At 44.9% G+C, this 26732-nt stretch overlaps 1 protein-coding gene across 10 annotated transcripts in view; it reads right to left on the bottom strand.

Annotated features, from left to right (window-relative positions):
- Window positions 1-26026, bottom strand: part of LOC129708622 (ankyrin repeat and SAM domain-containing protein 1A-like) — a 239090-nt gene extending 213064 nt beyond the window's left edge. For 8 of the 10 annotated variants that reach the window (XM_055654478.1, XM_055654482.1, XM_055654483.1 and 5 more), the window contains exon 1: window positions 25759-26025. In XM_055654478.1, coding sequence (XP_055510453.1) covers window positions 25759-25895 — 137 coding nt within the window. In that variant the 5' untranslated portion in view covers window positions 25896-26025. Of the gene's footprint in view, window positions 1-25758 lie in introns of all 10 variants that reach the window. The other 2 variants (XM_055654477.1, XM_055654480.1) reach the window with 1 other exon arrangement.
- Window positions 26027-26732: the final 706 nt, after the last annotated feature.

The following is a 26732-nucleotide window of genomic DNA, read 5'->3' as shown; positions in this document are numbered from 1 at the left end:
GGGGGGGGAGGGAGGGGGGGGGGAGGAGGGGGGGGAGAAGGGGGGGAGAGAAGGGGGGGAGGAAAAGGGGGGGAGAAAAAGGGGGGGAGAAGAAGGGGGGAGAGAGAAGGGGGGGGAGAAGGGGGGGGAGAAGGGGGAGGGGAAAGGGGGAGAGAAGGGGGGAAGAGAGAGAAGGGGGGAGGAGAGAGAAGGGGGGAGAGAGAAGGGGGGAGGAGAGAGAAGGGGGGGGAGAGGGGGGGGGGAGGAGAGAAGGGGGGGGGAAGGGGGAAAGGGGGGGGAGGGGGGGGGAGGGGAGGGAAGGGGGGGAGAAGGGGGGGAGAAGAGAAGGGGGGGAGAAGGAGGGGGGGGAGAAGGAGGGGGGGGAGAAAAAGGGGGGGGGAGAGAAAGGGGGGGGGGGAGGGAGGGGGGGGAGAGGGGGAGGGGGGGAGAGGGGGGGGGGAGGGGGAGAGGGGGGGGGGCGGGTGAGGGAAGGGGGGAAGGGGGGGGGGGGGGGGGGTAGGGGGAGGGGGGAGGGAAGGGGAGGGAAGGGGGGGGGGAGGGGAGGGAAAAGGGGGGGGGGGAGGGAGGGGGAGAAGGAGGGGGGGAGAAAGAGAAGGGGGGGAGGAGAGAGGGGGGGAGGGGGGGGGGAGGGGAGGGAGGAGGGGGGAGGGAGGGGAGGGAGGAGAGAGGAGGAGGGGAGGGGGGGAGGAGGAGGGGGGAGGGGAGGGGGAGAGAAGGGAGGGGGGGGAGAGGAGAAAGGGAGGGGAGGGGAGAGGGGGAGAAGGGGGGGGGAGGGAGGGGAAGGGTGGTGGGGGGGAGAAGGGAGGGGGGAGAAGGGGGGGGGAGGAGGGGGGGGGGGAGGGGAGGGGGGGGAAGGGGGGGGGAGGAGGAGGGGGGGGGGGGGAGGAGGAGGGGGGGGGAAGGAGGGGGGGGAGGAGGAGGGGGGGGGGAGGAGGAGGGGGGGGGGAGAAGGAGGGGGCCCGTATCCTTCAGATGGGGGGGGAGATGGTCAAGAGGAGGAAAATGTTGGGCAGAGGGTAGGAGGGGGGAGGCTGATGAGGAGGAAGGAGGAGAAGGGATGGGGGGGAAAGAAGGAGGGGGGGGGAGAGAAGGAGGGGGGGGTTCAAGGAGGAAAGATACAGCATGGAAAAGGAGGAGGATTAAGTCTGCGCCAGATCAACCAGTAGGCAACCAGTAATTTAAGAGAGGTCAATTAAACAACAAACCCACATCTTTGGATGTGGGAGGAACCCGGTGCAACCAGAGGAAACCCATGCAATCACAGCGAGAACGTGCAAACTCCAACAGCCAAAACTCAAAGTCAGGGTCAAACCTGGGTCACTTGTGCTGTGAGGCAGTAGCTCTACCAGCTACGCCACTGTCAGACACCACGCTGTCACATATCAATAGCACTGTCATAACGCTTTTTGTTGCACAAGTGGTCCAGCGTACAATGGAGAGCCAGCGAGATCACATTTGCTGTTGATCTGCTGCGTCAGGAGGAGAATAATGATGGATTCAGGTCCTTACCAAGGACAGAGTTGCTATATGCCATAAACGCTCACATCACTTCATCACAACACACATGAGTGGCACCAGTCAGTAATCATTTAGGCATGACTGCTTGCTCTTCTTGAGCAACAGTATTTTAAACCAGGTGGGGACCACAAAGTACTGTATTGTCATGAAGTCAAAGACATCTGTGAAAAAGCCAAACATTTGGTCCTCGCTAGTTTTAAGTATGTGACCAGGCACACCATCAGGGCCAGACATTTTAAGAGGGTTCAACCTCGTGAAGGATCTGATGTTGTCTGCGTCAGAGTCTGAAATTAGTGTTGTCAGGTATTCTGGGGGCTTGTGTAGGACCATAATTGTTCTCCCTTTCAAAGTGAGCATAAAAACATTGAACTCCTCCTGGGATGATGCTTGCACCTGCACTACGTTTTTCACCTTATAGGAAGCAATGGCATGCAAGCACTGCCACAGATGTTGATGTCCATGGACATTCAATATCTTTAGACTTCCTTCTCAGTTCCTTCTCAGCTTGTCCCGAGGCCCCTCGGCTTCTTCCTGGAGCAGAAGCCCAATCAGATTTCCTCCACCAATGCATTTTAAAATCACCTGAGTGAACATTGTCTCATTGAACAACTGCTCCTTCAACTCCATTCACTTACTCCAGGTCAAAGATGTAGCTGTGGGTACTTCCATGGTCCCAAGCTGTGACTATCTTTTTGGGTGACACGAGGAACAATCTTTATTTACCAGTCCACTGCCACATTTTTTAAGAGTGCATTGATGCTGCCTCCTGGAATTCATGCAGAACCCCAAAATGTCATAACTTTACTGCCCATTTCCGCCGTAAGCTTACGTCCACATCATCAGTCTACTGCTTTACCCTTCCTTTTGTGGATCTCTATCTCTACCTCAGGAAATAGGCTTGCTACTAACTCCATTACAAGTTTACTAACTCCCACAATTATCTTCCCACAAGAGTGCTGAGTTGTCTTCCTTCTCTTGAACTGTAGCTACCCATCTACTCGTGTTAACAAAACCCATGGCTGGATCTCATCCACCTCCCAGGCCTCTGCTCTCAACCCCCTCCTGCAGAAAGATCCAGTTCTATCGGTCCGCAGCTTACACCATACCTGCCTCGACATTCAACAAAACGTTCTCCATAATTTATGCCACCTTCAACATCCAACACAGTTCCCTATAAGGATTTTGGAGAGAGCAGTCTTCATACAAATCCAAATCAATAGCACAGCTGGCAGATCTGTTGTCTCACAGCACCAGAGACCTGGGTTTAATCCTGACCTCAGGTGTATCTGTGTGGAGTTTACACGTTCTCCCGTTTTGATGTAACTAGTAGCGTGGATAGGGGAGAACCAGTGGATGTGGTGTATCTGGACTTCCAGAAGGCTTTCGACAAGGTCCCACATAAGAGATTAGTGTACAAACTTAAAGCACAAGGCATTGGGGGTTCAGTATTGATGTGGATAGAGAACTGGCTGGCAAACAGGAAGCAAAGAGTAGGAGTAAACGGGTCCTTTTCACAATGGCAGGCAGTGACTAGTGGGGTGCCGCAAGGCTCAGTGCTGGGACCCCAGCTATTTACAATATATTAATGATCTGGATGAGGGAATTGAAGGCAATATCTCCAAGTTTGCGGATGACACTAAGCTGGGGGGCAGTGTTAGCTGTGAGGAGGATGCTAGGAGACTGCAAGGTGACTTGGATAGGCTGGGTGAGTGGGCAAATGTTTGGCAGATGCAGTATAATGTGGATAAATGTGAGGTTATCCATTTTTGGTGGCAAAAACGGGAAAGCAGACTATTATCTAAATGGTGGCCGATGGGGAAAGGGGGAGATGCAGCGAGACCTGGGTGTCAGGGTACACCAGTCATTGAAGGTAGGCATGCAGGTGCAGCAGGCAGTAAAGAAAGCGAATGGTATGTTAGCTTTCATTGCAAAAGGATTTGAGTATAGGAGCAGGGAGGTTCTACTGCAGTTGTACAGGGTCTTGGTGAGACCACACCTGGAGTATTGCGTACAGTTTTGGTCTCCAAATCTGAGGAAGGACACTGCCCCGGACTCACTGTTGCCGTCGCGATTGCCATAGAGGGAGTGCAGAGACGGTTCACCAGACTGATTCCTGGGATGTCAGGACTGTCCATCACAGCTATGAAGAAAGACTGGATAGACTTGGTTTATACTCTCTAGAATTTAGGAGATTGAGAGGGGATCTTATAGAAACTTACAAAATTCTTAAGGGGTTGGACAGGCTAGATGCAGGAAGATTGTTCAAAATTCTTAAGGCGTTGGACAGGCTAGATGCAGGAAGATTGTTCCCGATGTTGGGGAAGGCCAGGACAAGGGGTCACAGCTTAAGGATAAGGTGGAAATCCTTTAAAACCGAGATGAGAAGAACTTTTTTCACACAGAGAGTGGTGAATCTCTGGAACTCTCTGCAACAGAGAGTAATTGAGGCCAGTTCATTGGCTATATTTAAGAGGGAGTTAGATGTGGCCCTTGTGGCTAAGGGGATCAGGGGGTATGGAGAGAAGGCAGGTACGGGATACTGAGTTGGATGATCAGCCATGATCATATTGAATGGCGGTGCAGGCTCGAAGGGCCGAATGGCCTACTCCTGCACGTAATTTCTATGTTTCTATGTTTCCCACTGCATACCCGAGTTTCCTCCGGGTGCCCTGGTTTCCTCCCGCATCACAAAATTGTACGGGTGCGTTTTGGCCTTGGCAAATTACTCATAGCGTGTTGGGAGTGGATGCAAACAGTGAGATAATAACATAGAACTAGTGTGAAAGGTGATCAATGGTCAGCGTGGACATGGTGGACCAAAGGGCCCGTATCCAAGCTGCATCTTTCCATTCAATTACTCTTCCCCCACCAACCATTCCCATATTACAACGCTCTCCCTTGCAACCGCAGATAATGCAATACTTGTCATTTCATCTTTTTCCTTTCCACCAACCAGGGACCCCAAACATTATTTTCACGTGAAGCAGCGATTTAATCCAGTCTAGTATACTGCATTTGCTATTTACCATGTAGTCTGCTCTTCTATGGAGGAGCAAAACACAGATTGAGAGATCACTTTTTGAAGTGCATGCTTTAATTCCAAGGGGCAACCTCAATCTTCCTTTTACCTGTCAGTTTAATTCTGCATCCCACTCTGATACATCAGTCTGTGACCTGCTGTGTTTTTACTATGAGACCTGACGTTAGCTTGAATAACTCTTTATCTGGGCAATTTGCACCATTTGGGATTTAATACTGAATACTCCAACTTCAAGTAACTTGATTGCTGCTTCTATCAATTGTCCATCTGTGATATTAGCTCACCTTGAGATTTGATTTTTCCCTGTGGGAGTGGAAGACATGCCCAAGCCTGATCTGCTGCAGGTATCTAATTCCTCCCATATTTTTCAAATCCTATTTTTTTTTGCTAATGTTCTTTTGTCTGTTTTCGCTCCCTAATTGTTCCCATTCACTCAATGACCAGACAACCGTGTTTACAGCTTTTCAATAGACAATATGTGCAGGAGTAGGCCATTCGACCCTTCGAGCCAGCACCGCCATCCAATGTGATCATCCCCAATCAGTACCCCATTCCTGCCTTCTCCCCATATCCCCTGACTCCGTTATTTAAAAAACCCTATCTAGCTCTTGAAAACATCCAGAGAACCTGCCTTCGCCGCCCTCTGAGGCAAAGAATTCCACAGACTCACCGCTCTCTGTGAGAAAAAATCTTTGCTCGTCTCCGTTCTAAATGGCTTACTCCTTATTCTTAAACTGTGGTGCTGGACTCCCCCAACATCGGGAACATGTTTCCTGCCTCTAGCGTGTCCAAACCCTTAGCAATCTTATATGTTTCAATCAGATCCCCTCTCATCCTTCTAAACTCCAGAGTGTACAAGCCCAGCTGCTCCATTCTCTCAGCATATGACAGTCCCGCCATCCCCCACAGTCACGCTGGTTTTATCCTTTCAGCAACAATCCCCATCCTACAACCAGCTTCTTTTGTCATCTTCTCAGTTCTGATGAAAGGTTTTCAACCCAAAACATTAACTGTTTCTCTTCCCACAGATGCTGGTCAGGCTGCATGTTCTGTTTTTTTATTTCAGATTCCCAGTATTTGCATTTGTTTAAAATTATGGCTTTTATGTTTCCGTGCTCATAAAACCCTCTGCTAGAGAAAAACCTCCCAAATCCTACATTTGTATTAGGTTTTGCAAAACACGTTCTTCGTCAAAACCTTTTTATACTGTTGGCTCACCATGTTGGTTACTTTCAGGGATAGGAGGTCAGTGCAGTGTCAGTGCTTGATGGCCACCCAGACCTTCATGGCCTCAGTCAGGCAGAGGTTCTCAGCCACCCACATGTACTCCACCCAGCTGGGAGTCCTCGCACACCATAATTCATAACTGCCAAGACAGCCAGAGTGTATTTCTTGTATTTAAACGTTTTCAGAAGAAACAAAGGACTGGAACTTCATTTGCACCCTCTAAACAAAAGGTTTGTCATTCGTACCTTATTTCAGATGGAACCTGGTGTTCCAGTTCGGAAAATAAAAACATAATTAGTTCTTTGCCCTGAGTGAGCAAACTGGTATCAGGAGAGGACAATGATAGATTCAGCCACATTGGGCAGAACAACTTGCTAAGACTGTTATTGCTCGGTACCCTGCAAGTAACACGGAATTTACTTTTGGGAGGGATGGGATGAAAGAAAACAAAACAACTCGAGAGAAAAATCAACATATTTATCCAACTAATAGACTGAAACTGACACACTATGATATAGCTTAATACCTGTTAAAAATGAATAATTATGGAAGTAGCAAAATACTTATATAACTGACAAGCCCACGTGGGGCCTATAAAATTTCAAATGCAAGGCAGCCAAGCTGTGGTCTGAGCCAAAACTGTACATTGCCAGGGGAGCAAACAAAACAATAGACAAGGATTTTAATTAATACTCTCTGGGATATCAAAAATACAGGTTTGGGGGTCAAATTAAAACACAGGAAAATAATACTTAAAGTAACAATAGAAATGAAAGTAAAGAACAAAGGAAACCAGCAAGTAGAACATTTAAAATCACACGTAAGCTAGAAATCTAATATAGAAAATGCTGGATCTATGCCATTCAGATTATTTTTTTTGTGAGATAGCAGATACATCAGGCTGATGACTGTTTACCAGCATTTCTAGAGATTTGAAAAAGGCAAGAACGAAAAGGTTGGAAGTGAGGAAATAATAAAAATGGTTATGGTGAATGACAAAAGGAAATACTATTAGAGAATTATGAGAGCATACAAACTCCGTACAGACAGCACCGTTGTCGGGATCAAACCCAGGACTGACGCTGCAAGTTAGCAACTCTACCGCTGTGCCACCGTGCCTGCGCATCTTGGAATGCTGCAGTCGTTCCACGATAGAGCAGCCACACACTTTCGAGCGATGGACAAAACTAAATACTACCTTTCTAAGACCTGGATTATCTACACCAATGTTCTAGAAAATAAGACTAATGCAGTCGCTAGGAAATCCTCCATGTTCACTTGAGGGATAAGTGACCACATCAGCACATCTCCCAGGCCAACATTCCCAGCACTGAGGCCCTGATTGCACTCAAAAATGTGATTACTACTGCGATGTTACATTCCACTACTGTCACTTTCAGGTAGAATATTTCCAGCCTTCTCATCCATTTTGGGATCAGTCTCCATTTCAGGGAGAGAGGTCATCAATAAAAACACATTATAAGCCCACAACTTCCGCTGTTTTTTCAAGTACACTTCCTTCCACTCCAACCTCCCAGTTCCTCTGTCTGATGTATGTTCTCCAATGTGATGCTCAGAGCACACAAACCACTCAGATATCTTCCTTCCTGATCTGTCACTTCTCGTCTAACAGTTTACAATCTTCACCAATTATTTCCCACCCTGTTAGTTGTTCCTTCCCTTGGACAAAGTACCAAGATCCATCCCATCAGCCTCCACATTTAAAGGATAAAGGTCCGTCATTTTCCCCTCTCCTCCAACTCTCCCTTTACAGTACTTTCACAGGCAATCTCAAGAGATGTAAAAGCTATAGTTTTGACTTTTATCCTTCTAACATTCAAAAACCTGTATGGTCTTTCTTGGTGCAGTAGCAATTCACGTCCACTTCTTCCAATGCAGCAACTCCATTCAGTGCTTAGAAGGCGGATCTGCTCGATGCTGGAGAAATCAACCTCAGGTTAGGTAACCACTTTGCATGGTTACTTGAATTCAGTCCTGTTTTCTGCCACTTAAATTCTCCAAGCCATTCCCATTTCTACCTGCCTGTAACCTGCACTGGCTTATGCTATAGTGCATTTTGCAGATAGTGCATACTTCAGCAGGAATGGCATATAGACAAATGATTTAGGATAAGGTGCTAATCAAGTGAGTAGCTTTGCCTCAAATGGTGTCAAATTTCTTGAAGTTGCACTTATCCAGGCAAGTGGGAAATATTCTATTATATTCCTGCCTTATTGACAGTGAGAGACACAAAATGCTGGAGTAACTCAGCGGGACAGGCAGCATCTATGGAGAGAAGGAATTGGTGACGTTTCGGGTCGATTCATTATTGACTGTGAACTGGCTTTGGATTATTGTCCGGAAACAGAAGACTACATGCTGGAATATAGAGAAAACACAAACTGCTGGCGGAGCTCTGAGTCAAGCCTCATACAGTCTTGTCTGTTTTTTTGGGGTTTTTTTTTTTAAATTTTTGTGTGTTATAAAAGTCTGTGCAAATGTTCTCCAGTTTGTTTTATGTGGGAGAGGGTGAGGGGGTCAGGGGAGACTTTTTTTTCATTTTCATACCTTGCCGGAGATACTATTGTTTTCCGGGTCGCTCTGCGACCTACCTTTGATGGAGCTGGAGGCCTCCTCAGACCGACTTTGAGCCCCACCGTGGGGCGTGGACTTAATATCGTAGTCGATCCCATGACTGGGATCGCTCCAACCACCGCCTGCGGACTTTATATCGAGAGCTCGCATTCTCGGGAGAGGTTAGTCAGGAGTTCCAACGACGCAGAGGCTCGACCAGCCCCGAAGCGGGGTTCGATCGCCTGACGCAGGGGAGCTGACATCCCCCCGATGCAGGAGCTGATCGCCCCGATGCGGAGGGCCAAAATGCCACCGGCTACGGGAGTCAAGATCGTCCCGTCAACGGAGGGCTCGAGGCCCCAGAGCAAAAAAGAGAAGATTTGAACTTTTTTTTTCGCCTTCAATCACAGTGAGGAATGTGGAGGAGTCATTGTGGTGGATGTTTATATTAAACATGTATTTAGGTTTCTGTTGCTTTTTATTTGTATGACTGACTTGGCACATGAAATTCCTCGTATGTTGCAAAACATACTTGGCTAATAAAGTATTACAGGTGCACAACCTTTTATCCGACAGCCTTGGGACCAGACACTTTTCGTAATTCGGAATTTGTCGGCCTTCGGAATGGAAATTTTTTTGCGTAGATTTTAATGGCTGGCTCAGTGGTAGAGTGCTCGGCTCATATCCGCAAGGTCGCGAGTTTGTGCCTTGATCCCGGCAGTTCCTCGGTCGCGAGTTTGAGTCTTCAATGTAGTTTTTTCTTGCAGAATAAATGTCTGTATGAAATGCAGTGTGTTGAATGAATTCCTGAATTTGTAAATGTGACCGCAGCATTGAATCACCTCTCGCACTCATGTCACCCTAGCGGGGCTACATGCCCTTAGGCGGCCTAAGGCGACATTTTCACACTCTTATATCCGTGTGCAGCAGAGGCCACGTGCGTTTGGCGCCAAAAGTGAGCTTTGGTGTGCAGACGACATCCTGGAAAAAATGTCCGGTTTCTTCCAGGTAGGCAATATACCCTCCACTTCTCTTTTATGAAGGGGATTTAGTTCCCCTTTCTTCCAGGACCGACCGGAGGTTCCGCTGTCACCTCTGCGGGCCACCCTCGGTGAACGCTCACTCAACTTTGTCTTGGGATTCCTACTCTCCCGCGCACTGTACCCTCACCTTCTTTTATGAATGGGGATTTAGTTCCCCTTTCGTCGAGGACCGACCGGAGGTACCGCTGTCACCTCTGCGGGCCGCCCTCGGTGAACGTCCTGTCTCCCTGTCCCTGGGATAGCAGGGGGCGATCAAACAGCACAATACCCCCCTTCCACTCCAACTCCAGAGGAATCCGCTCCCCGATGGGCCGCTACTGCGACAAGTGGCAGTTCGCCCACAGCCCGAGCTGCGCAACCCCAAGAACAAGACGTACCTTGCACACCATCAGCTTCTGCCCATACAGCGTGTTTCTCTGGAGTTGGAGCGGGGCTGGGCTGGAGTTGCTGATCTGGGATCTCCGTGCTTGCAGTGGGCCTGGGGGTCGGTGTCCCGATGAGGGGGCACAGCTCGGGCTTTGGGCGAACTACCACTTGTCGCCGTAGCGGCCCATCGGGGGGCGGCTTCTGGTGGTCCTGATGTCTCCCGCTAGTTTGCAGTTTTCCTCTGGAGTTGGAACAGGGCTGGGCTGCTGCTGGCTGTGAGTCTCTGGGATCTCCGTGCTTGCAGTGGGCCTGGGGGTCGGTGTCCCGTTGGTCCTGACGTCTCCGGTGACTGGCATTGTATGCTGGCATCACCGACATGAAGACAGTGCAAAGCCCCACGCCGGTGCAATGAGCGGGGAGCTGGAGAGGGGAGGGAAGGGGTCACACACATGGCTGGGAAGCAGAGGGGTGTAGGTGGGCTGAAACTCTGCTGCTCCCTGCCCGCTGATTCCCACGTAAGACTCACGTCTACCGTGGGAACTTTTTAACTCAGCGGGCAGGCAGCAGCATATTGTCAATTATTAACCCTCCCGCGCAATATACCCTCACCTTCTCTTTTCTGAATGGGGATTTAGTTCCCCTTCCTTCGAGGACCGACCGGAGGTTCCGCTGTCACCTCTGCGGGCCGCCCTCGGTGAACGTTTTCAAGGACCTTTCTTCAAGGACTGAAAAAATATCCGCTATTCGGAAGGTTTTCGTTATTTGGATCTTCGGATAAAAGGTTGTGCACCTGTATTGTGATTGTGATATGTGAATGGAGAAAGGATGGCTAAAGTTTTGGAATCGAAAACCTGTATCAGGATTATTTCCTCGTCATGCGACATACATTATGGTTTGCTTCATTTCCTGAGGAGCCTGTGAATTGAATTTATCTATATGCAATCATGAGCAAACATCCCCACTTCAGATTTTATGATAAGGTCAATAGTGAATAAGTTGAAGACCTCCAGACAAAAAAATTTAGTCATGAACTCTGCAGTGATGCCCTGGACCAGACCTCCAATAACCAAAGTGACCTTCCTTTGTATAAAGTGTTTTTCCTTTGATGACCAGTTTACTCGGGTACACTTACTTTATCTCTACAATATTTTATCCCCTGTTTGGACAAAGGATATGATAAGACCCAGAGCCCGATGAACAGGTTGCTGGTGAGTGCTGTTCCAGCTCTTTGCTTCTGACTGAGTATAGACTAATTAGACAGCAGTCAAGGAATAGATTTTTCTTCCACATCCACTAAACATACCCAAGTATTTTTGCTGTATGCCAGTGTGGTAACGGTACTTGAAATTCTGCATATGTGTAGTGCTGCTCTGGACTCTAGGTCTTCAGTACCACCACCAAAGGTGGTGTCTGGTTCCAAAGATTTTGCTGTGTTCAATGTTCTGAGCCTTTTATCAGAATCAAATCCTGTGAATCAAATTGGCTGCAGACTGGTTGCATTAATGGTGTGAAACCCAGGAGGAAACTACGGTGGCTTATCCAAAATTATATCCTTTGATGGTTGTGTTAAATTTCATCAGAAAATGTAAAAGAGGTGCATCTGGGAATGTGATAAAGAACTGAAGCTACCAGAATATCACAGTTAAATTTAGAGATTGAACAGCGTCGTCGGCAAAATATTCACCTATTTTGCAGTTAATTTCCCCAATGTAGACGCGAGATCTAGCTGTGACCTAAATTTACACGGTAAAATATTTAGTCATGAAATCAACAACAAAGCAGTGGGATATGTATTAATATGTGGACATGGATTGCAAACTGTTAGCATTAGATTGATTAAAATATTAAAAACAAAATAAATTAAAACAAAGGCAATATATGTAATGTTACAATTAATGTGCAGGGAACTTTAGGGAAAAAAAAAATCAGGCTTAAATAAAAGGGTTATTAGCATCACCATTTACGAGCATATGAAATGTAGAAGGGTTATAGAGAATAGAAATTGATGGACATGGAATGTGTCATCTAGTTATGGACGATATTACCCAATAGTGATGTTTTGCGATCATTCACAGGGGGTGAATCCTCAAAGCTTCCAGCCTTGTTGGTGTATCTGGCCAAGTTATTCAAACATGCACAGACCAACCGGTTGGAGTTTTTGCAAACATCTTCAACCTCTCACTTTTGTGGTCTGAGGTTGCACATGCTACACATCTACAACACCAGTGTTTAAGAAGAACAAGGCAACATACTTCAATGACAACTGACCAGTGGCTCTCATGTCAATTGTGATGCTTTGAGCAATTGGTTATGACACATAAGAACTCTTGCTTTAATAGGGTCTAGACGAATTACAATTTTCCCACCACCACAGCACATTGGCAGTGGATACAATCTCACCGGCTCTCTACTCTCTGCTGGTCCACTTGGACAATAAGACGTATGTCAGGTTGTTGTTCATCAACTACAATGCGGTGGGTAAATTCTATTACCTACACAAATCCAGAATTAGCATGTGAAGAAATGTATTTCTCTATCATAATCATATACAGGTGCACAACCTTTTATCCGAAAGCCTTGGGACCGGACACTTTTCGTAATTCAGAATTTTTCGGCTTTCGGAATGGAAGAATTTTAGCGTAGATTTTAACGGCTGGCGCAGTGGCAGAGTGCTCGGCTCATATCCGCAAGGTCGCGAGTTTGCGCCTCGATCCCGGCAGTTACTCGATCGCGAGTTTGAGTCTTCAATGTAGTTTTTTCTTGCAGAATAGGAGAGAATAGGGAGGGTTAGGCTGGGATAATTCTCTGCGAGATGATCTTAGTGCGGGAGACAAGTGTAGGAGAGGTGTACTGACTGTGTGGGCAGAACTTTGGAAGTGATTGCCCACCATTCTCAAAAGCCGCTGTGTCTCCCTGTCCCTCCAACTCCAGAGGAAGCCGCTCCCCGATGGGCCGCTACGGCAACAAGTGGCAGTTCGCCCACAGCCCGAGCTGCGCCCCCTCATCCGCAACCCGAGTTGGAGCGGGGCTGGGCTAGAGTTGCTGCTGGCTGTGAGTCTCTGGGATCTCCGTGCTTGCAGTGGGCCTGGGGGTCGGTGTCCCGATGAGGGGGCGCAGCTCGGGCTGTGGGCAAACTGCCACTTGTCGCTGTAGCGGCGCATCGGGGAGCGGCTTCTGGTGGTCCTGACGGCTCTCAGCTCCTGTCCAGGGGGGTGGCCGGAGGCGTCAGGACCAACAAGAACCCGCTCCCCGATGCGCCGCTACAGCGACAAGTGGCAGTTCGCCCACAGCCCGAGCTGTGCCCCCTCATCCGCAACCCGGGTTCCTCTGGAGTTGGAGCGGGGCTGGGCTAGAGTTGCTGCTGGCTGTGAGTCTCTGGGATCTCCGTGCTTGCAGTCGGTGTCCCGTTGGTCCTGACGTCTCCGGCCACCCCCCTGGAATGGAGCTGGGACTGGGAACTTTACCGCCCTTGCCCCCTCCCTCTGCAACTGCAAACAACCCCACAGTTCCCAGTCTCAGCTCCTGTACAGGGGGGTGGCCGGAGACGTCACAGCCCGAGCTGCGCCCCCTCATCCGCAACCTCAAGACCAAGACGCACCTTGCACACCATCAGCTTCGGTCCCTACGGGGAGCGTGTTCCTCTGGAATTGGAACGTGGCTGGGCTGCTGCTGGCTGTGGGTCTCTGGGATCTCCGTGCTTGCAGTGGGCCTGGGGGCCGGTGTCCCGTTGGTCCTGACGTCTCCGGTGACTGGCACTGGCTCCGACGTGAAGGCAGTGCAAAGCCCCCGCGCCGGTGCAATGGGCGGGAAGCTGGAGAGGGGAGGGAAGGGGTCACACATATGGCCGGGAAGCAGAGGGGTGTAGGTGGGGTGAAACTGAAGGGAGTGACAATTTGCTGCTGCCTGCCCGCTGAGTTAAAAAGTTCCCACGCAAGTCTCACGATACACTGTGTATCGTGAGTCTACCGTGGGAACTTTTTAACTCAGCGGGCAGGCAGCAGCAGATTGTAAATTATTAACCCTCCCGCGCAATATACCCTCACCTTCTCTTTTATGAATGGGGATTTAGTTCCCCTTTCTTCAAGGACCGACCGGAGGTTCCGCTGTCACCTCTGCGGGCCGCCCTCGGTGAACGTCTTCAAGGACCTTTCTTCAAGGACCGAAAAAATGTCCGCTATTCGGAGCTTTTCGTTATTTGGATCGTCGGATAAAAGGTTGTGCACCTGTACTTGCTATTCTGCAGATCAGGATGAAATAAAGTTCTATGAAGAAAATCTACTTCAGCCAAGGCAATATGCGAAACTAGTTATGTGCATTTAACTAGGTTTCGCATATGTTAAATGTTCATTACAAAAAATTCCAGAAATCTACCTGCCAAACACGTCTACGTACCGATATGTATCATAACATTTAAATGCATGAAACCTATTTTGTATTACAAGTTTTTTTTTAAACAAATATTCAGAATTGAATAGTTTGGTTTTTAAATACAATGTATAAATAGATAGATTGTATTTGAAAACCAGACCAGAAAACCAATTCTATCTAGTTATACATAACTAAAAATCTGATCTTGTGCTCTTCTGGTTTGCGTGGTTTTTTTATTTGCGCAAAAACGGTATGCGATAGCGCTACAATTTTTGTCAGCTCACTCACCGTTCTCCTGTGCTGCGAGTGCACCAAGTTTTGTTCCGATCGGTGGTATATTGTTAAAAATTAGTGAGGTTCAAAAATCGTAAAAACCCCGCATGCGCAGATCGTTCTCCTCTCCTGCCAGTCAGCGCCTCACGGATTGGTCGCTTCTCCTGTCACTCCCCGGGACTGTCCGCCCTCTCCTGCACCATCACGTCTTTACTGGAGCTGAGGGACGTTGTAGGTGGCTGGCAGAAGTCTCCAACCGGACACAATTTTCGGAAGGACCGGAAGCGGCCCGGTCCGGAGTCGGAGATGTCGCCAAACGGAAAGTGGAGAGTCTGATCCCAGCGGAGAGCATCCAGCGCCCGCTGTGAGTCCCAAACGCACCTCCATCGCAACGCCCTGCACATCCAGCCCCATCCCGTCTGGTCTCCCTCGTTGACCCCTGCCCCCTTCCCCTGCGATTCATCCCTCGGAGGGAGACTGAGGGTAGGGGAAAGGACGGGGAGAGAGAGGTGAAAGAAGCGGGAGGGTGAAGAGGAAGGAGAGAGAGTGCTAGGGATGAGGGGAAATGAGCTGCGCCTGTGCAGTTGGGTGCTGTGGGTGAGTGGTGGAATATTGCGTTGGGGGACCAAGCCTCCTGTGTGACAGGGACCCAACGGGTCCCACTTAGTCTAGTATGTACTTAGTCTAGTATAGTATGTTCAACAAAATATCAGGGAAGTGAATTCATTATTTTGTATAAGTGTAAGATAAACAATAGATGCAGGAGTAGGCCATTCGGCCCTTCGAGCCAGCACCACCATTCAATGTGATCATGGCTGATCATCCCCAATCAGTACCCCATTCCTGCCTTTTCCCCATATCCCCTGACTCCGCTATCTATAAGAGCCCTATCCAGCTCTCTTTTGAAAGCATCCAGAAAACCTGCCTCCATGGCAGAGAATTCCACACTCACAAACCTCTGTGAGAAAAAGTGTTTCCTCTCTAAATGGCTTACCCTTCTTAAACTGTGGCCCCTGGTTCTGGACTCCCCCAACATCAGGAACATGTTTCCTGCCTCGAGCGTGTTCAAGCCCTTAACAATCTTATACGTTTCAATGAGATACCCTCTCATCCTTCCAAACTCCAGAATGTACTAGCCCAGCTACTCCATTCTCTCAGCATATGACAGTCCCGCCATCCCGGGAATTGACCTTGTAAACCTACGCTGCACTCCCTCAATAGCAAGAATGTCCTTCCTCAAATTAGGGGACCAAAACTGCACACAATACTCCAGGTGTGGTCTCACTAGGGCTCTGTACAACTGCAGAAGGACCTCTTTGCTCCTATATTCGATTCCTCGTGTTATAAAGGCCAACATGCCATTCGCTTTCTTCACTGCCTGCTGAACCTGCATGCTTACTTTTGTATGTATGATTAAACATATGAATAAAATAGCTACAAAGTGAATAACCAATCAGTTTTCAAAAGTATTTACGGGAAGCATCAACAAATATCTTAATTTTTCAATACTAAATGTAACTTTATGTACTACATTCTATGCAAAGGCTCCCAGGGTTACCAAACTGATTTATGAAAATCTAACAAAGAATCTGACAAACATTCAATAATATGAAATTATACCTAATATATATATATAAAATGATACAATATGGGTAACTAGCAAAAACGAGCCAGTTTCAGATAATGAACCCTTAAATGTAGACTGCACATACAGCAATTCCACACTACTGTAATTCATTTGACCATTTGTCCTCTCCACAAATGCTGTCCGACCTGCTGATTCCCTTCAGCATTTCATTTAATTTCACTTGTCTCTGTATTGATTATAATCTAGCTTACTCAAGGCAGTGATTATCTGGTCTCTAAAATTTCTCCATCCAGGAGATAGGCAATCATTATTTTGAAGCCAATGTGACATGGCAATTTCTAATGCAAAGTTACAATTGACTTTTCAGCTTTAAACAGGAGATCTGGATAGCTTTAGGGAGATAAATATGTATTTTACTTAATTTTAGGGATCGGTATATAAATACCACCTCCATAATGCACAAACTGTCACTACACCATACAAAATCAAGATTATGCAACTGACAAGATATGCTTTTGTTTCATTCAATACGAATCAATATACGACACCTTACCATACACAAATTTAGTTTAACAGCTTTGACATAACATGTACTTTGAGTTAGAAATAACAAATGTTGTTATTTTCAACGTACAAAAGCCATTATTTAATTCTTTCCATGATTAGTTTTATGTAAAAAAAAGGATGAATAAAATATCATTTGGATCAATTAAGTACCTTTTTAATAAATGACTGCCACAAAAAAACACTTCATCAATTTCAGAAATAATCAGCGTTGATATCTTCTTTCCTCATTCCTTCAAAATTATCCACTAACAATTTAAAAAGTACTTATGTGGAAGTCCTAACTCCACTGATAAGCTAATTACAGCAAAGGATCCCATATATTTCATTATTACAATATTTTTGTCCTCATTGCAATCAAAATGAACAGATCTTCCTGTCCAGACACTTCCATTCCTTCAAATTAGTAATCTCTTCAGACAATGTTATTTTTAGACGTATTTTTTTCAGGAAACAGATAATTTGCATCGTCTCAAACCGCCATCATAAGGAATAGTCGTACATATTACTCCACAACAAATCCTCTTGGATAAATAACTTAAAGATTAAAAGAATAACCCTCTGCCCACAATCACAAAATAAAATGCATGATTTTTCTTAAAACATTAAAACCCTAACTGCACCAGTTATTGCTGAAAGGAACAGAAAAATCTGGAAATATACACCACAGTATTCTCTGTTGATGTTCAATTAAAACTCAGGTTAGCCAAAATCGGAATACATGCTACCATACTTTTTTAAAATATTACCGTGTAGAAGAACTAAAATCTCAACTTGCTGCGAAATTGGCCAAGTTGAAATGCATTTTGATTACAGACAGGTCTGCAGAAAATTATAATGATGACAAATAAAAAAAATAGTTTATGGACATCCAAGATATAAAAAGTACCTTGCAATAGAGGTCATTGTAATGTGGGAATCAGATGAAAGCCTTGGATTAAAATCCAATGCCTTCATATCTATGTTGATTAGTGTTCTTCTGTAATCAAACAAATTCTTCCCCTTCAAGAATTAATTTATTTTTATGAGTTTTCCAATGGTTCCACTCCCATCAATAAACTCAATGTGAACTTCAACCTGCCTGGCTAGAATCATGTAGTGAGATGCCACGTGGAGCAAAGGTGTACACTAGATTTCTGTTTATTTTCCCACAAATACAACTGAGTGTTTTCCTTTATGTTGAATTCTTTAAGTTGTCTTTAAAAATAATGTTTCCATCAAGATAAAAACACACAGATTAATCGCTCATATTATTTGCGCAGCCAATCATATGAAATGGTTCCCACAAGGCAAAATAGACACATTTCTGCAAATGCACATTTCAGCAAACATGCAGCTAACAATATGTTCAATGTTTCAACTACTAAGTATTAAATATCTAAATATTCAACTATTTATCTGAAGAAAATCCAATTTGCAGATATTTGTTTTGGGGCCAAAGTCTTAATTAAGCAATGACTATGGTTTTGTTGGGCACTTTCAACTAACTTATACCTCATGAAACAAAGAGCATAATTTTCAAAGTATTTGCAGAAATATTAGTTAGAACATGATTTAAACTTTTGTAAGTATATTTTCTTAGACCACAATGCAAAAGAACAGCCTGTGAAGGAAATAGGTAAATACGAGCAGAAACCATTTGGTCCTTCAACATTGCTATTCAATATATTCATGCTGATTCTCAACTTAGTTCACAAAATTCAATAATGTAGCATTCAATTCCTCTTGGTTTTGTGTCCAGCTCACTCATCAGTCTAGAATGAGAGCAGAAGATCAAGAGTGCAATAGGGGTGTGGTCTACAATTTTTGGGATGCAGGGAGAAACCAAAGCACCAGATGGAAACCCATGTGGTAACGTGTAAGCTCCACACATACAGCACCCGAGGTCAGGATCGAACCAGGATTTCTGGCGTTGAGGCACGAGCTCGAAGAGCCCTTCGGCCCAATTTATCGACAAAGCACCAGAGAATGGAAACGGCCATGTTTTTGGTAATTTTATGTGTAAGCTCCCCTGCACAGACCCGACCTTTACAGCACCGGCCTCCAACGAGGTCAGGATGGCGAAGCGGGTGGAGCGGGGTGGAGGATTTGCTGGCTGCGTGCTGAGTCGGAGGCACGAGCTCGAAGAGCCCTTCGGGGCTGCCAACGGCGAATTTATCGGAGCGGGGCCTAACACCATTGCCCCGCGCGGCTGGAACGGCTTGCGCTCATGTGAACGGTTTCCGCGTCCTTGCGAGCACACACCGGGGGCTCCAACACCAAGACCCGGTGTTTGAGACAATCCCATCGCCAGCCGGGGGCTTTGACTTTGACTGCATTGGAGAGATAAGAGTTCAAGAGTTCAAGAAATGACTTTATTATCACATGCACCCCCAAGGGTCCAAATGACAATTAAATTGACTCTTGACTCTTATCTGCATTTAAGAGTTCAAGAGTTCAAGAGACTTTTATTATCACATGCACCAATTGGTACAGTGAGATTTGAATTACCAGACAGCCATACAAATAAAAAGAACACAATACACGATAGAATTTAACATGGACATCCCCACACAGCAGAAACAATGTTTCCCACTGTGAGAGAAGGCAATAAAGTTCAGTCATCTTCCTCTTTGTCCACCCGTGGTTTCCGAATCGACTACTTCCTACCGGAGACCGCGGCTCCCGAATTCCACAGGCCGAGCTGGCGGAAATTCAATGCTGGCGATCCCCGGCAAGAGATCCCAGGACTCCACGATGTTAAAGTCAGCGCCGCCCATGGCTGGAAGCTCCGCAAACCATAGCTCCAATGGCCTCGCCAATCCAGTTGGTAGGCCGCGAGGAGGGTGCGAAGATGCAACTTGGAGGAAAGACGCATGATCGACTAGGAAGTGACTGAGAAAACGGTTTCCCCCTCCTCCACATAAAAAAAGACTAAAAGACATCCAGAAAAAATACTTCTAGACAGACTAAAAATAACATAAAGGATGTCCCTCTAAATATATATATCCCTCTAAACCTTTGTATTCATATAAATGTCCAAATATTTTTTTTAAACATTACAATTGTAACTAACTTCACCACTTCTTACAACCATCACCCTGTAACTAAAACCAGACCAAGGTCCCCATTCTCACTTTAAATCTGTCCCTTCCCACTTTAAACCAATGCCTTCTAAATTTAGACACTGGGAAAAGAACTATGGCTTTACACCTCTCTAAGGTCATCTTTCAGCTTCATTCACTCCAGGGAAAACAGTCTCAGCTTACTTATGCAGTCTCTTTTTATAACTCAACTCCTGCCAGAACATTCCAAATCTTTTCTGCACATTATACAGCTTAATCTCTTCCTTCTAATAATATGGTCACCAGCATTATGGTGACAATACTCCGTGCGGTCTCAGCAATACCATGTACAGCTGCAACATGTCCATACAGCTCCTTCCTTCTGCAACATACTTAGCAACTCAGTATCAACAACCTTCAGCTAAAGATAATTCCACAGGTTTACCACCTCTAAAATAAGAGATCCTGGAGTGAAGACAGTGTTCCAAGAACAAATACAGAGACTAAGAAATAGAAGAGGATGGTATTAAGGCAAGTTGGGAGGATGTATAATCTAGGTAACTGTGTCTCCCAAGATGGAGTCGGGACAGGCAAACAAAGGGTAAAGAGGTGTTAGAAATGGCCCAAGTGGACCTAAGGGTAGAGGGTATGTTTGTGATGAAGTTGATACATTTGACAAGTTTCACATGGGTGTATTGGGGCAATACCAATGAAATCAATGTAGTGGGGAAAGAGTTGGAAAGAATTATGCCAGAGTAGGTTTGGAAGAAAGAATGCTCCATCTTGCTAATGAGGCAGATTTTGCTGGGGCCTACTAGGATACTTCTGATTTGAGAAAGTAGGAAGAGTTGAAGGAGAAGTTGGTAAGATTAAGGACAAGCCCAAAGATCTTATAGCGAGCAAGATGGTCCACTCCGCTAAAAAGCCGTAGTGGGGTCATGGGTGATCTTCAGCGCCATTTCCATAACCGGCTTCGGTCATGGCGTCAAGCTAATTCAGGGAGATTCTGTTATATCAGGCTGAGAATTTAAAGGATAGACACAAAATGCAGCGGGTCGGGCGGCATTTCTGGACAAAAGGAATAGGTGACATTTCGGGTCGAGACCCGTCTTCAGACTGAGTCAGGAGAAAAAGGAACTCAAACCATCCTCACCCCCCTCCCCCCTCACTTCCTTGAATGTATTGTGTTAATGTCAGCAAGATATTTTTCTCCTTACATGTATGCCCAACCTGTACCTTTCAATGAATGAGATACTGCAGAAATAGCCAAGAAAGGAATCCTGTGTCATTGTGGACACAAATACCTCTTCCCCTTTATCAACCTCTTGTGGCCAATTTATTTAAAGGCGGTGGAATTCCTCTGCTAACTTTGTTTATTTTTACTAATTTCCCCAGTTGTACTTTGCTTATTACTTCCTTCAGCTCCTTCACACTACAAACACCCCCAGTTTAAATAATACTATCATTTATCTTGATACATATGGATTCTATTTACATCTTATTGACAGCCGAGTTAATTTCTTCCACTGTCATTATGTTTACGTACAGTTGTTTCACCTCCATTGTTTCATTAACTCTACCTGTACAAAACAAAATAACACCCTAAAATACTTAATTTCCAGTTCCAATTTTTCAGTGGCTATGCAAAACACTTTTCGCATACCTAGCCATGTGTTAGCAGTTATGATGAAACTCTTTGTGATTATTGACTAAGTAAATTGGCATGGCTATCAGACTCAAGATTCTGCTTTATCATCTCAACAAAATTGGTTTTAATATTCTTATGTCATTGATCCAGCATGTCTATGAACATATTTCCCCCTTTCCAAATTCCACTCCTACCTTTTTCTCGGCTACTTCATATGTCAGTCATATTGCCATTTTGCTCTTGTCTCTTAGGTATGTTGACCTCCGATGCCTTGACATGCTTTCCCCATTTCATCATAATATAGCAGGAACACCATCATGAATAATAAGTTCTCTGAAAAGCAAGCTTGGCTTTCTTATGAGGCATGGCTAAAACAATAGAGAAACTTTTTGCCCTCTGTGGCAGAGTGTATTTAACATCCACTTGTGATTTAAGTTTATCAACTCGAAACAATAATCCTATCCACTGTGCCTGCTTTTACTATGCCTGCTTTTACAGAGTTTTGTTTAAAAATGTAGTTAAGCATAAATATCAAGGCAGTCCAAATTCCCAATTCAATTGAACAATGTAAACGAGTGCAAAATTTTGAAAAATGATGTTGGACATTTCACTCGAACATAAAAAGTATGTGCTGAAAGCAATCAGTCAGGCAGCATTGCAGTGAGATAAACAGTGATGTTTCAGGTCAAAGACCTTTTATCAGGAATGATGCTGCTTCCCTGCTGAGTATTTCCAGTACTTTCTGTTTTATTTGCAGTTTCCAAGATGTGTAGTCATTTGTTTTTCTGTAATTTGCTGGGCTTTGCAACTGCAAGCAACTTTAGTATGTGATCTTACTTATTAATCCATAGATGCTGCCTCACCCATTGAGTTTCTCCAGAATTTTTGTCTATCGTTGATTTTTTCCAGCATCTGCAGTTTTTTCTTAAACTTAACTATTAATCTGGAAGAATGACTTTAGCTGATCGAAAATTATACACCTTGATTAGTGATCAAAACTTGTTGACCAGAGGAAATAACCAATATGGAAGCATTATTCTCACCTGGTAACTGTACTGTTAAAAGTATATCGTAAGTGATGAGGTTTTTGATTTTATCTTTACTACAAAACACACACTGTTCAAAAATTATTCAGAATCTTAATCTATTTGTAGTTATGTACCTACAATTACCAAAGATTACCGATCACAGTCCTATTCTCAGAAATGGGAGAACTGAAATAATTTAGAAAAAAATCTTAATTATTTTCCCATCCATATACACATGCTCAAATTTCTGCCGTTACCAACTCCTGTGGCCATCATTTACGCCACTCCAAGTAAATTTTGAAGAAGGTTTTAATGGATCAGAAATGGTTCAAAATCATTTCAATGGTTAATCTCATCAATTTAATTGTTGAAGTGAGATTTGGTCAAACTAGACGAATGATAGTAGTGCAATTCAAATGGCACACAAAAGTTTATTTTCAGTTTAGTTTATCGTCGCTTTTGTTGCGTGCTATTCAGTCATCAGAAAGACAATACATGATTACAATAGAGCCATTTACAGTGTATAGAAACATGATAAGGGAATAACGTTTAGTGTAAGGCAAAACCAGTAAAGTTGGATCAAAGATAGTCGAAGGGTCACCAATGAGGTAGATAGAAGTTCAGGACTGCTCTATAATTGTGGTAGAATAATTCAGTTGCTTGACAACAGTCTGGAAGAAATTGTCCCTGAATCTGGAGGTGTGCGTTTTCACAGCCCTATACCTCTTGCCCGATGGGAGATGAGAGAAGAGGGAATGGCCAGGGTGTGACTCGCCCTTGATTATGCTGCTGGCCTTGCCGAAGCAGTGTGAGGTCTAGATGGAGTCAATGGAAGAGAGGTTAGTTTGTGAGATGGTCTGGGCTGCATCCACAATTCACTACAATTTCTTGCGTGCGGTCTTGGATGGAACTGTTCCCAAACCAAGCTGTGATGCATCCTGATAAAATGCTTTCTATGAAGCATCTGTAGAAGCACTTTGAATTTACTTTGAAAATGCTTTGAATTTAAAAGAACAAAGCTCAAATCAAGTGTTCCATTTATCAATGCAATCTCTTTCAACCAATAGAACCGCATTATCAGTGTCATATCTCAAATTCATTTACTCAAACATGTTTGCACTTTCTCAAAAATAATTTCCATGATCAGTATCACCCTTGCCACAAGAAATCTGCTTCATTCATGTCAGGGTTTTTTTAAATGGTTTGTTTGAAGTCTTAAAATTGCAACATTATCCAATTTCACATGGTTCCCAAGAACAAATAAGGAGTGCCCCCCAACATGATGCAAACAAAGTATATTTTCTTACCTTACCTTCCCTGAATTCACCATGTCTATTTATCCAGTGCCCTCCATAATGTTTGGGACAAAGACCCATCATTTATTTATTTGCCTCTGTACTTCACAATTTGAGATAAGTAATAGAAAAAAAATCACATACGGTTAAAGTGCACATGGTCAGATTTTACCATGTGCCCTGAAATGGGGGATTTTTTTCTATTACAAATCTCAAATTGTGGAGTACAGAGGCAAATAAATAAATAATGGGTCTTTGTCCCAAACATTATGGAGGGCACTGTACGTGTAATTAATTCCCATTACATGTGTGGCAATGAGGTGGCACCAAGTTAGAAAAGACACTTTGTTTAAATGTACGCCAGATTCAGAAGATTACTAGAATACAAGTGTGAGACAGAATCAGTGGTCTTCCTTTGCTCCATACGGGAGGACAAAAACGAAGAGTTCTTTTCACCAAGAACTAAATAGTGATTAAATATCACGGTTTGTTGGCTGTAACTGGACACCAACTCCACAATGTTAAAAGACGTTAACTTTATATTCGGTTTGAATTTTGTTGAAATAGGCAAAAGAAAATGCATGTAAATAAAAGTAATGAAAAACAAGGCTAATGAAAAACACCACATATCATCACTGGACCAAATGGTCCAGCGGCCCACACTATCTTTCGATAAAGCTATGTAAAGATTTTGCTAATACATTCCTGGCCAAGAAGTGCAAAACGTATCCTTTCAACGTGATATGATTTTTCTTCCCAAATATTTAATACCAAAAATATGCCAGTTTCCAAACACATGTTCCATCAACATAACATAACTAACCTAGATCCACATGAGACACTTGATCGAAAAGCTTAATTCATGCTGGTCATCACAGAAAAAAGACTCACTATTATGCATTTAATGTCAAGCAAAAATCACAAATGCTGGAGAAACACAGCAGGTCAGGTAGTGATGTTTTGGGTCAGGATCCTATATTTCTCGTTCATGAATTTAAATTCCAAACTATATACAATTCAACAATTAGCTTTAAAATTAGTTTGGCAATAATCCTAATAATTGATCTTGCGCCAGAAAAACACATTATAATTTCATTCTGCCAAGTCCAAAATACTTTTTTACCCATTCGTTGTGCCATAAGTTTAATTCTGCAATGTTGCAGAAAGTAATAATTTTGCAAACTGGGAATGTACATAAACCCTATTTTTGAATCCATCTAATACTATAACATTAAGAGTACAGGGACAGTAATTCATCTTAAAACAAGTTAGATTCAGATTCCTGAGAATTAAAATAAAACATTTTTGCTCTCTTTAAATACTGAATTTTAGTGTTCAGAACTTTGTGTTTGTTTGCTAGTTTCTTTATTTAATTTCTAAAAATACAACAGCAGGGTTCAATGTTGAAATTACATAATGCGGTGCCAACTTGGGCCAAACCAGCCCAAATAATCTAATCAAAGAGGATACAAAAAATATTGAATATTTCATTTTTATACAACTAATACTGGTGACACAAGGCAACTGACTTGGAGGAGCTCCAGTGTGCAAGTGCTGAACGTTAATCACAATCAGGTCCAAGGATAAATGTAACTGCTCCAATGCACTCTAAGGGTCCCTCTCGTAAGACAGCGCTCAAATTTAACTACGGACAGAGTTGTTACAAATAAACATACCCGGAAACAAACAATTAATCCCCTTTGTGTTTGTGTTTTTTTTACGAGATTGTGCAAAGTTATCATGAAGTAAATAACTTTTACACGTTAACATTAAGCGTTTAAACCAATATAAGTTGCAGATAAATAATACAACCATTTCATTACTCCTATAACTTCAGCATTTATTACTCATTGTATATTGCACAACTCCCTGCCTGACAGCACAAGAAACCAAAACGGCTTTTTTTTGGCACTTCGCCTGTGACATTAGCTCGTTCTTCAAACTAAAATTGTTTCCTATCTGCAAATAGAACTACTGAGCTGTTTGTGAACGCGTTGATCACACAAACACAAACCGCGTATTTACCAAATGCTAGACTTGATGCGACTGTGGACACCAAGCAACTGCAGCGGGTGCTGCCCCACGAAGCCCGCTGCTCCCACAACCGCCTCATCCCAGCCCGGGCCCAGCCACCCCCTCCTCATCCTGACTCGAGTCCCAAGTTGCTGTCTGCCCGACCCACCTGAGAAGGTTGGAAAGCTGAGGCAGGGACACGGTTCCGCTGCCAGCCGACAGCCGGTGTTTGCCGCTCAGTAGCTTCTCCACCACGGCCACATTGCCGGTCCTCGCCGCTTCGAGCAGCTCTTGCTCCTTGCCCATGCTGCCGTCGGCTCTCCTCCGTCTCCGTCTCCGATCCGATCCACCGCCACCGTCGCCGTCGCGATCCCCCGTCCGCTCCAAGCCTGCAGGTCAGCGCAGGCGCACTGGCACCCTCACCTCCCTCTCCCTCCGCCCGCGGCAGGGCGTGCGCATGCGCACAGGCCGCCAGCCCCGCGCCGCGATGAATGTCACCAGCCAACAAGGTGCGCACCCACAAAGCGGGATCCACACTGCAACCTCCAGCAATACCCCCCCACCCCACATGCAGCCTACTAACCACCGGGGGCATTTAAGGAGCATCATGCAGACATATTGTACTGTACATAGCAGAGTGCATGCCCACAATCTTCGGATCATTTCTCCAATGTCTGAAGAAATGTCCCAACCCACCATCCCCTTCCACATATCTCCCCACTCCCTTTCCCCTGACTCTCAGTCTGAAGAAGGGTCCCGACCCGAAATGTCACCCATTCCTTTTCTCCAGACATGCTGTCTGTCCCGTTGAGTTACTCCAGCATTTCGTGTCTATTTGCCGAAAGGTCGTCTGTCCGTTTCCCTCCACAGATGCTGACTGGACCGCTGAATTCCAACAGCAATTTTTTTTTTCCATCAACCTTATGATACCTTGTGGCGATTTTTTTTTTTGGCATATCATAGGCAACCTACTGAAAACTTGCTTAAGTGGCGATTCTTAATAAAGAAAACGAAATTCACAAATCATGACCAAAACGGATGAAAAGAATGATCAGTAGTTGATTGAAGCATGAGATCAAGAACTATGCCATGGAAAATACAACCCGTCTCCAATCTGGAGTAACTCAGCGGATCGGGCAGAAT

Source organism: Leucoraja erinacea, chromosome 24, assembly GCF_028641065.1.
Source record: "Leucoraja erinacea ecotype New England chromosome 24, Leri_hhj_1, whole genome shotgun sequence".
NCBI lineage: Eukaryota > Metazoa > Chordata > Chondrichthyes > Rajiformes > Rajidae > Leucoraja > Leucoraja erinaceus.
The sequence above is the reverse complement of the archived record's forward strand: the minus strand, read 5'-3'. Positions and strand labels throughout refer to the sequence as shown.